At 43.5% G+C, this 11,365-nt stretch overlaps 1 protein-coding gene across 4 annotated transcripts; it reads right to left on the bottom strand.

The window, feature by feature from the left end:
• Positions 1-93: 93 nt before the first annotated feature.
• pex5 (peroxisomal biogenesis factor 5) lies at positions 94-9,873 on the bottom strand. Of its 4 annotated transcripts, XM_076281014.1 has the most exons (17): positions 9,606-9,873; positions 8,056-8,196; positions 7,861-7,899; positions 7,651-7,768; positions 7,365-7,511; positions 6,831-6,921; positions 6,331-6,421; positions 5,848-5,970; positions 5,290-5,400; positions 4,711-4,794; positions 3,585-3,704; positions 3,268-3,411; positions 2,983-3,053; positions 2,521-2,742; positions 2,045-2,210; positions 1,725-1,882; positions 94-1,171 (listed from the first exon to the last, which is right to left on the bottom strand). In XM_076281014.1, exons 2-17 carry the CDS (start codon positions 8,167-8,169, stop codon positions 934-936), a joined length of 2,037 nt encoding a protein of 678 aa, XP_076137129.1. In that variant the 5' UTR covers positions 8,170-8,196; positions 9,606-9,873; the 3' UTR covers positions 94-933. The 4 variants fall into 4 exon arrangements, with proteins under 4 accessions (XP_076137129.1, XP_076137127.1, XP_076137126.1 ...); XM_076281012.1 differs by lacking the exon at positions 5,290-5,400 and having other exon boundaries at positions 8,056-8,181; XM_076281011.1 differs by lacking the exon at positions 5,290-5,400.
• Between the last annotated feature and the right edge of the window lie 1,492 nt (positions 9,874-11,365).

An 11,365-nucleotide genomic window follows, 5' to 3' on the forward strand; every position in this document is an offset into this window, starting at 1 on the left:
AAGTTCCCGCCTTTACAGCTTTGACTGGCTACATTCGTCGACCATTTAAAAGAGGGCGTGTAGCAAGTGTTTGAAATATGGTCCAATCATACGTGCGTAAAAAATGCTTTAGTAAACAGTGACAAGCATTCAAAACATGTTATTATGATAACAACTTGTATTTCAAATATGCACCATTTTACAGAGTTTTTTGATCAGTTGAAATGACTTGAACTTACATATTTGAAAATAACCGCAAAATGTATGTTACTCATCTAAGGGTAATTAGTCAGTCATTACTGTTTTACATACTGTTTTAATGTCAAAGCTTTATTGCTTGGATTACATAGCTAATTAAGTTTGGGCGGACTATACTGAAAACAGTAATAAGACAATAATTATAGTACAATACATGATATGGTTATTAGCATTTACAATTGGGCAAATTATTTTACAACATGAGCAGTATCTGAAGAAACTGACCAGAGAATACATACTTCTAACTCATGTGACCACATGTAGTTCCTAGTACCTGTTCCCTTTCCTCTTCCTCATGTTTCTTTTTTTTGTCTCAGCCCATGTTTTCCTCTGTGCTGTAGAGACTGTGTGTAATCCCGTACTTCTGTCCAGGTTGTGTCGGGGAGGGATTGGCTTGGTTGAGCAGGTCTAGGTAAATGTCAGCTTCAGCCACTGTCCATCGATTACCATGGGTTTTATGCTGACTATTTTACCTTTAGACTTTAGCAAGAGCAGCCCTGTTTGATGTTCCTAAAATGCAGTGAGTTGAGTGAAAGCTTCAGGTTTCTAAGCCAATGTGGCTCTCCATTCACTTCATCATGATTACTCCTCTCCTCCGGTTTTCCCCCTCCTGCACTCCACCTTTCCAAAACACCTCTCCCCACACTCACACTCCACCTCTCTGCTCCCCTCTCCTCCTCCCTCCCCTTCTCCCCTTCATTCTGGTCCAGGCTCCCCCTCCCGTTGGCAGAAGTGTGCGAGTAGAGTGTCCAGGTCGCGGCGATCTGCCGCAGCGTACAGCGAGCTCTCTCCCATCATGCTCAGGGCCATGCGCAGAGTGGACCAGATGTTGTCGGACATCATGGTTGCTGCGGCGCCGGCCCTGCCCACAGGCCCCTCCACAGAAGCCTGCCGCTGGAGGGATAAAGCCTCCAAAAAGTGCTCCACCGCCTCTCTGTGGGGATCACACAATGGAGAGCAGAGATTAAGGGCTCAGAAGGGTCTGTGGAGTATACCACTTCAACCCAGTTTTATGCATAACAGAGTCTTTCAACAGTGTGTGTAGTTTGTCGGCTGCCAAATGCTTAACTTAAAATGAGTGTGCTCTGTAAAATAGTGTTGTGCAGCAAATATACTATATATAACAGGAATATGATACGAAGACTTCTTTATGTTTCTGAAACATATTTTTTTTCCCTCAGTGTATTTTTGTGCCTTGCCCTTGGGACGTTTTCAGGGATGCTAAAATATAGGCAGTTTTTCAAACATTGTATGCAGGGATTTGTACTGTATTACGCAACTCTAGGTGTTCTTATTTACAGTGGTCTAACTTCAACAATATGCAGAAACAACTGTACCCTTATGGTTTTAATCCATAAGTCCAGTAGTTTTGTCAAGAGACTTTGTTCTTGACCTCTCAGTGTAATCATCACACTAAATGAATAAGGCAATTTATCACTCTTTGAGTTGACCCAGTGCAGTGTTGTGTTTTTGTGGCTCAGATGGACCTGTGAGCTCCAAGGTTGACACAGCTGATGCCCAGGTTGTAGCGGCTGCGCACAAATCCAGGCTGCAGTTCCAGGGCTCTCCTGTAGGCGTCGACAGCCTCCTCGGAGCGGCTCCCATTGGCCAGGGTGGCACCTAGTTTGTTCCACAGCAAGTAGTCCTGACAGGGAAAATGTGAGAGGGAGATATGTGAGGACGATTTAAGTACATTATATCTTCTGTTTTAAAAGACTGTCCATTTTTTTACATGGACTACTGTGATTATTGTACACTATAGAAATCAACCTCACTCAACCAAAGGACTGCATGCTTGCTCACATACCTGTGGGGTGACCGACAGAGCGGCGGTGAAACAGTCCACAGCTTTGTCATAGTCGCCACTCAGGTTAAAGAGTACGCCCAGGCCACACTGCAGCTGAGGGTCCACATGATTGGGGTCAGAAGCTGCTGCACTCAGGAACAGGGACTGCACCTCCGTGAACAGACCCCTGAGAAATGAAGGAGGAAGACCAATGAATTACTGTCCATTTACAAGATTTGTAACCACATTAGGTAACATTATATAATATAAAATGAACAAAGCTATTACTTTATGCTATGCTATACTATATTTTATACTATACTTATGCTACATAAAAATTATTATCACTCTATTATTATTAATATTACACAGCTGAGTATTGTTTTCTTTACAGTGGGAACAGTTAAACGTGTACACTGACTCAGTTTACAGCAGTCTGCACAGCTGCAAACACTCATCTCACACAGAACACACAAATTCAGTAAGAAACTACTGACTCAGGCAAAAGGGATCCAAATCGCTCCCTCTCCTTCTCCCTCTCTCGAGCGCCGTCCCTCTCCTTCTCCCGTTCGCTCTGCTCCAGGATGTGGCGGTACTTGGGATTGTGCCTCAACCAATCGCGCAGCGTCTCACAGGCCTGCCTGTGCAGCGATTCGTTGGTGAAGCTGACAGCCAAAGCCATCAGCGCAGTCAAGTTGTCCTTCTTCAGATCTATACATCTGGGAGAGATAAAGGCAGAGAGGAAGAGCGGAGGAGGCAGGAATGGAAGAGACTGTGAGAGCGGGTTTAGGGGAGGCTCAAAGAATACATTTAGGGACAACTATCTGAACACTTTATCAGGGGAGTATTATGTTTAAAAATAAGACATATGTAAACACCCCCCCTGCAAGATGAGAAAATAAGACCACACAGTATTCACAAAAACAGCAATCTGTCTACCTGCAGTCTGACGGATTTACCTGCGGAGGGCACTTATAGCAGCAAATTCCTGTTCATTTTCTGCTTGACAGGTTCCCAGATATTGCCAAGCCTTTGGAAAAAAAGGACCCGATATTTCAGTGCAGTTTAACAGAAACAGTCCCAATTCCCAACATAATCAAATCACTCCACACATGCTTGCAGTACGCATGTAATGGGTTGCTATAAATGGAGGGCCAACTAAATGGTTATTCCTATTAATCCACGTTTGCCCATGTATCCATGCTTGTGTGCGTGGATGTTTATATAGCGGATGGGAGTCTGACCAGCTGGTTGTCTGGTTCCCGTTGCACTGCACTCTCAAAGAGCAGCACCGCCCCCGGTATGTCTCCTGCCTCCATCCTCTTGATCCCCTCAGCCAGGGGACTGTCATGGGACATGTATGGGTTCTCCTCCTCAAACTGATATCCCTGTGAAGAGGAGGAGGAGGAGGAAGGGGACGAGGAGGTGAACACACATTGGAGAGAGAAAGGGGGAGGCAGAGAGAAAGAGTTAAAGGTGGAGTGGAAAGGAAGCTGAGATCCACACAGTGACGGTAAACCCAGACAGCGCAGGCAGAACGCTGTGGGCAGCAGGCAGGTACCTTGTCGTAGGAGGTGCTGAGCAGTTGGTCAAAATCGGACAGCCAGGGGTGGCTCTCCGCATCCCTCTTGGCCATCTCTTCCCACTCCTGCTGCAGCTTCTCCCAAAAATCCACATCGCTCTGGGGAGGGGAAAAGAGAGACTCTCAAGAGTTGCCATGCTCACAAGGAGACTGTCACAGAGAGAACACCATAAAAACACAGCAGTGTCTGACAGAGCCTGCTGCACAAGCACGGCACCTGCTCAGTTATAGATAGAAGAACCCTGTTCTTGTGTAAGACTGAACTCTGACTGAGGATTAGAAAAAGCAATCAGTGTAAGTCATGACACTGACATAAATTAAAAAGTAGACCATAACCTGGGATTTTGTAGAAAGACACTAACCTCTCCTAATTATGCAAATCGGGTTACCTTAAAAGTCTCTCTGCCTGTGTGAGTGGCAGATTTACTGAATAATGGATTGTAATACATTCATCAAGTCCACAAAGGTCATTACAGGAGCGAAGACACAATCACACATAATTAATCACATCCTTTACACTTAGCCCCTCAGTAATAAAGACTTCCCAAAGTGCTTATGAAAAAAAATGATACTTCTTATTAGGCTTATTCAATGAAGTCTGGGACATTCGTCTTTCATCAGCTCAGGTAAAAATATAGTTTCACTGGGATTTTACCAAGGCAAAACCCACTTGCAGGTTAATCAGGTAAAGCTGTATAGTTATCATAAATATCAGCAATCATGGAATACCTCTTGTCTAATTAAAGGAGAAATCCAGCCGATTTTTACATTGATCTTGATCGCTAGATGTCGCCGAGTACTGTCGATAGGTCACTCAATTACCTATTTTTGAGGGGAAATAAACTTCAAGTTTTCGTTGCAAAGCCGGCATGAGCTCAACAACTTTCTTAGGCTTTCCTGGAAGCGACTGATGGAAACTGAGGTATGTGACAGTATTTTGAATTCAAACGGCGACGTCTAGCAATTAAGATCCATGTAAAAATCGGCCGGATTTCTACTTTAAATTGCCTGATCAGAGCTAACATCAAAAAGCATGCCAACCTCTCAAGTAAAGCTCCAAGATGTTTGTTTAACACTCCCACAGCCTGAGTCATTACGCTCTCACCTCCACTGCAGCTTTTGCCTGCTGGAAATCTGGTCCTGCCGTGGCAAACTCATCTACCCACGATTCAGCCGACTCCGCCGACACCTGCGGAAGGAAGGCATGCAGCAGCCAAATGTCAGTGAGAATTCTGGTGCTTTTCTGCGCGAGCTCGACAAACCGGCAGGATGCAGCAGATGGCAGCAGGGAGAGTGCAAGAGGTAAGGATGAATGAGACAGAGGAACAAATAGGGATGAGACGGACTACGTTCAGCTCAGAAAGGGCAGTAGAAAAGGCCATTTATGCAACCCTGGAGGCACCACTGGGACTAGCTTCACCTACATCCAGGAGGAGGAGGAAGGCTGACAGGCCTACACAACTATTTTCTAATTTGCATCTTTTGACAAACAATGAAATGCTTGAAAATGAGCATATGAAAGAGATCGCTATATAGAAAGTTAAGCAAAATGCAACTAAAATGCTGGGGCAAACGGCTCAAAAAGAGTAGCTGGTTGATCGACAGCTGCTTTGCTCTGACAAGCCAAAACTAAGAGCACTGCTGGGACCACTGTGTCCAGGTGGTGGTGCTCCTGGGGCCCTACCTGCTTGACGAGGTTAGCCCACTGGTGTGCCTCTTTGGCTTTTACTTGGTCTTTCTCCACTTTTCCCTCTTTCGTCTCCACTGGCACAGTTAGTGCCCCGCCCTCCAGGAGCTGGCATGGTCATGGGGCAAGATTTGTGTGTTTTTAGGGAGTGAAGGGGTGTTTTTGGAGGAGGTTTGGTTGGGGGTGTTTGTGGGGTTATTTAGGTATGAATGGGGGTTAATTGAGGGGTAAAGGTCATAACAGGTTTAGTTGGGAGGAAAAGGATAAGTCACAGTTACAAGGAAAAAATGTAACTATGTAGGTGTTACTATCAAAACAAACCCTATTTCCCAAGCGGGAAATCCGGACATGTTAATCAAACAATCCTCAAGGCTTATGGCTCAAGGCCAGTCATAGGATGGATGTAACAGTTGTGCAAATTGGAGAGGATCTGCTGTATACCATAGCCAGTTCTGCCAAGCATACATGCTTGAGCCAAGATGGTATGCGCATGGGGTGCAGTTGCACTTGAACCCTTCACTGTTCCTCAGTATGAGGAGGAAGGAGGGCTCCTACCTGGTTGAGGCTTGAGGCCCAGCGCTGTGCCTCCTTGGCCTGAGCTCTATCTGTGTCCTGTTTGCCTGCACTGTCTTCCACAGTCACACTTCCCTCGCCAATTTGCCTAATGAACCGCAGGAACTACACATAACAGACAAACAACAACAACAACAACAACAACAACACACGACCGATTACACTACAGCTACTGGCCCACTCAACAGTGTGTCACTTAGACACATGTGAATGAAAACATGTATACACTACAACACAGTTTCACAGCTAGCACACAAAGCAAACATCCACTACTGAAGAGCATAATGGTTCCTAATGGATGAGATGACAAGAGTGGCTAAAGAGATTTAATGAGGGAACAAATATACACAAAGGTGTGATCTATCAAGAGGAGATTTAGTGCACACCATCACACAGATATAACTACACGATCATCACAGAAACACCAAAGGATTTGTGTGAACCTGAGACAAAAAAAATACTTACTTCTGTGTTCTGTAGCTTAGGGTCATCCACTTTCGCAAGAAGTTCATTGGCTGTTTGTTTGAGCTCATCTCCTGGCTGGTATTCTTGTGTCCTGATTGGTGGAAGTATAATGAAAATATGCCCTCAACTAATACAGTGTCTGTACCGCTCTGTAAATATTATAGGAGGAGCCCAGGAGACAGGATTCAAAAGTCTGTTGAATACAGTTGTCAAAGCTCAAGGTTTTTAAGCCACACAGGCAGCAGCTTATTGCGACAAACTATTTCTCTCTTTGTGTCAGATCAATGTTTTTCTCTCTCACACACACACACACACACACACACACACACACACACACACACACACACACACACACACACACACTGGACCTACAGCAATCTGCCTGCTGATACATCTCCTTACAATTTCCTTACAAATTCCAGTTAACCTCTTGAACTACTGTATCTAGCTTGAACGTACAGTATCACCCATTATACTGTTTCGTTGACTCGTTTTCTCACCATTCTTTGTCTCTCTCTTTCTCGCCAAGGTCTCCTAGCCACAGCTTCTCCTCTGATTGTTCCAGATACTCCTCAGCCCAACGACCAGGATCTGGTGGAAACACAAACAGAGTGGTGAATACTGGATCCAGAAATAAAGAGAGGTTCGGCAGAGGTAATTAAAACCAGCATAAAATAAGACGTTTATGTTTTTAGTTCTTAGCAGAGGCTTTTGTCCAAAGCGACATACAATGACATCAGCAACATTACATTACAACATTACATTAAAATGAACAGTTAAAGTAAAGTCATATAGCCTAGATCAAATACTGTATATATACACCAATTAGTAATAATCTAATAGTAATAGACTTATAGTAATAGTAATAATAATAGTAATAGAAAAATATACAAACTATTACTCTGTAAGGAGAATTAATAATTTATTAAATAATATTAAAATATTTATTAGAAAGAAAATGCAAGTATATTTATAAGGACATTCAATACAAGATAAAAGAATAGCTAACTGGGGGGGGGGGGGCAATGAGTCACCTGCCACTTCACTGATGAATTCCTTTGTCCAATCAGCATCGGCTCCTTCGCCCAGGCCCACCTGCCCTGACGAGGAGGCAGCATCAGCGCCAGACACAAACTCTGAGGCCCAGTCGCCAGACAGCGCCAACGCAGCCACTCCAGGCGCTTCAGACAGAGACAGAACAGCTCATAGGGTAGGTCTTTAAAGGCATCACTGTGTGTATGTTTAGTCTGACATTCACGCCTCGCACGGCGGGACGAAGCCCCGAACACACACTCTCTCTTCCTCCGAGTGGAAGCTCACCTCGCTGTGGGGCTTGTCTGTAGCTCTGTTGGTCAATCTGCTGCATCTCCTCCAAGAGCTGCCCCATGTCAAAGCTATGAGGAGGCCGTGGAGGGGCCTGCAGGAACTCGTTCACCAACTACATGTGGAGACGGGAGATTGTTAAGGTCTCTGAATGTGTGTATGATCATGACCGCTATTACACTGCGACCAGTTAGGACTGATACTGACCTCTTCCTCAGTCGCTATCTCAATGGGTGTAGGAGGAAGCTAGGGATTTAAATGAACAAACAGTGCACATTGGTCACATTAAAAACAAAAGCCTATCAGGCCATTTGTCAGCATGTTAGAAAGGCTGGAATGTCTACAACATGACAACCAAAATCTGAGTATGGTGATGGATTAGAAAGAGTTGTTCTAACTTACATTGGGTGTTGCCCGATGCCTCCAAGGCCCTCCTTCTTGTGTCATGTGACCAGTCAGCTTCATGAGGGGATTGGCTCCCCCACACTCCGCTTCCACCAGCTCCCGCATCGCCATGGCAACACAGCTCTGTCTCAATTAGACCTTGGTATAAATTAAAAACATAAAGTTTGCACATCCATAACTGTGAACTTGCAGGTTTGTGGCCTTGTGTCTCTCTATGTCTAACCATTGATCATAAGAATGCATGAAATCCACAAGTCAAGCTCTGCAAATGTCCTCTACTACCTTATCAGAATTCCTGACCATTTGTAACATTCTTTGAAAGAAATCAAGGCTGTTTTCACATTTGGTCTTTTATACTGGTCCAAACTTTACTGTGATAACACACACAGACACCCACACACACACACACACACAATACATTGAAACCATGCTCAAGTAGAATTTCAATACCTCCCTGGTTTCTCAATGGCACATACTGGCAAACAGTAAACAAACACTATAATGTCGAGTAGAACACATTCTAACTGCAAATTGTGCTGTATTTACTTCCAAAATTAGTTATCAAGACAATGAATAGACACGTCACATGTGTGGATTAAACTACACAATTCAATCTAAAACCAACATTTGCAATGCATAGCCTGATTTAACTAAATAGTTATATTTCTTAATTTAGATTGCATGAATGTGTTAAGTACAATCATTTCTGTGAGGGAATAAAAATACTGTTACCTGGCTGACCTAAACCTGCTAGATTTATTTTTCCACTGACATAACGGTGTTGGTGATTAGCTGAATAAAGAGGATTATATCATGACAATAATAAACTCCATGAGATAATGCCAAGTGAATCAAGGCGTCCACTCTTAAGTTACACAACACACTCAGCAAACAGCTTATGATGATATATTATATTGTTGACATTTATTTTCAGTTGGAAAGGCAAGATATTATAAGGCAAATATGTGCAATTTACAGAAAACTGCAGTCTGATGACTATGTTTACCTGTCAACACTGAATCTACCAATGTTGCATGTTTTTCCCAAGAGAACACACACCGCAATGGTCTACGACCCACAGGTCATTCTGATACTGACAGAATCGCTTTAAAAAGCAAACCCCTCACTAGCTAGCTAGCTACCTGTGATACATGTTGTGTAATCTGCATTGTCCATTCAGCAGAAAGCTCCGTTTCCAAGCTAAGTACGTAGAATAGCTGGCTAATTGACAACATCTACCTAGTTAAAAGCTAATTTAAGGGTACAATGAGTCTTTGTGGGTACAAATGGCATAACCTACGCTAGACAGCGAGCTACCTTGGCGGATGAATGCAGAGAACATGCCGATGATCAAGTTAACGTTACTGTGTCAGGCGACTGACAAGCCTGCTAGCTAACACATTAGCTAGCTTATTAAGAAGCCATGTCGGCTGACAAGTAGACTCAGTTGATCAAATTCAACGAATTCGAGTATTATAAGCAAATTGACTACATCTTGTTAGCTAGCTGTCTGATGAACAAAAATGTAGCTTGACATGTCAACTCACCACCTTACTGGCGATTCGGTAGACCTTTCCTCCCTCCCTTGAAAATCACTCGTCTTGACGAATAATAGAGCGCATACAGCCAAAACACAAAATCACAGGCACAGAAACAACTGGCCCGGAAAGATGAACCCAAAACGTCTCAAATACCACGGCTGGGCCCGCGCTGGGTGTCTTGCTTGTATTTATAAGTTAGCTCTCTTTAATCTTTCTTTATTTACCTCCCCCATGACCATGACCCACTAACTGAACAGCGAAGGCAGCTGCACTATGTTATCCCAAGGTTCTATTCACGAACACTACTTACGAATGAAAACGCCGCGTTAGGTCGTTTAGGAATACGGCACTGCGCATTGAATTACACAAATGACACTTACGCTGCCTAATGACTTGAACCTACAAAATAATCTGTGTAATTTACTCGACTGTTTTAATGTGTTTATACATAGGTTACATTTAAATGAATGCGTGTTGCAGACATTTAAAACAAATCTAGGGAATTTACGGTGACCAAAATAATTGCATAGGCGTAACTGTCCACTGCGAATATGACTTTGTCCAATCAACAGGCTATTGTTCTCGCGTGATTGCAAGCACACCTGCATTAAAGTAGGCTAAATATTTTATAAGACTTTAAAAAGCCAAATAGTTTATTCATTAGAGTATGTCGCATGCATGGAGGCATTTATTTTTATTAGCCAGTGGCAGAAACCGTGCAGACAGTTTATAAACCATAAACATAGGCTAATACAGATAGTGGCTGTTTTTTGTTTGTTTTCGGGAATGAATTAGTGCAGATGGTCAAAAACGTAAACAATCAAGTGCAACGAACAGTGAAAAAGCAGTGCAAGTCATAGTAATCAGGTAGAACAAGAGAACACAGTGGGCATAAATTAAAGCCAGCAAAAAGGATAAATCAGACAGCAGTGAGTGGAGTCCATCAGCCATCAAAAGTGTAGGCCTGTATTATAGTAAACTATACTATAGTCTCAAACCAAGCTGTATGAGTACAGGGGAGTAGTAGCCTAGTTCAGGGTACACTATACAGGGAGCTTAATGTGTGCAGTCAGGTAGGGTAGTGTTAGAGAAGGTGCTGTCTGGTATGAAGCTGTCTTGCAGTCTGGTGGTGACAGACTGGAAGCTCTTGTATGTCCTGCCAGACTGCGGGGGGCCCAAATTGTCTGAGAGTGGGATGGGTGGAGTCTCTGGTGGTGCTGCTGGCTTGGCAGGCACAGAGCCAAGGATGACCGCAGTGATGTTCTAGAAAACTTGCAATCCACAGTCTTGGAGCAACCTGGCCATGGCAGGCTGCACTCTAGTAATCCAGAGAATACAGTATGGATGTATGTGTGGGGGTGACTTATTTAGTTCTTTCTGGTAGATAGGGACACAAGAGATTAAGACTTTGGTAATGTGAACTTGGAGCTTGTGTCTGTCTCAACCACAGAGGCACAGCATGAGTCTGATGGTACTCTCTGGACCATGAGAGTCAGACAGATGGTTGTTCTGGCACCATGTAAATACCCTATCTTCCACTGCTCTGTTCATTGATGGAAATACCTAACTAATCACCTAATCAAAGTAAATTTAACCAAACTAAATAAGTAATTAGCAAGGTTTTATCAAAGAGTTTCAAAAAGTCATCAAAAAGGTCAAGGTCACATGAGATCCTTCACCTCATAATGTTATGATATTTCCCAATGGAGATGAAGTATCTTTATCAAGTTTTGCACAATAAATCAAACAAAGCCTTGATAGACTGA

This window comes from Alosa pseudoharengus, unplaced genomic scaffold, assembly GCF_046254945.1.
Source record: "Alosa pseudoharengus isolate Yale_2024_CS ecotype anadromous, Long Island Sound unplaced genomic scaffold, YU_APseudo_1.1 YU_APseudo_1.1_scf_12, whole genome shotgun sequence".
Lineage (NCBI taxonomy): Eukaryota > Metazoa > Chordata > Actinopteri > Clupeiformes > Clupeidae > Alosa > Alosa pseudoharengus.

What these genes read in the sequence shown, in the direction of transcription:
- pex5 (XM_076281014.1), bottom strand. Translation starts at nt 8,169, where the DNA reads ATGGCGATGCGGGAGCTGGTGGAAGCGGAGTGTGGGGGAGCCAATCCC. An exon ending in CAGACAAGCCCCACAGCGAG is followed by an intron (nt 7,512 to 7,650) that starts GTGAGCTTCCAC and finishes CTCTGTCTGAAG; the next exon opens with CGCCTGGAGTGGCTGCGTTG. An exon ending in GCTATAAGTGCCCTCCGCAG is followed by an intron (nt 2,743 to 2,982) that starts GTAAATCCGTCA and finishes TATCTCTCCCAG; the next exon opens with ATGTATAGATCTGAAGAAGG.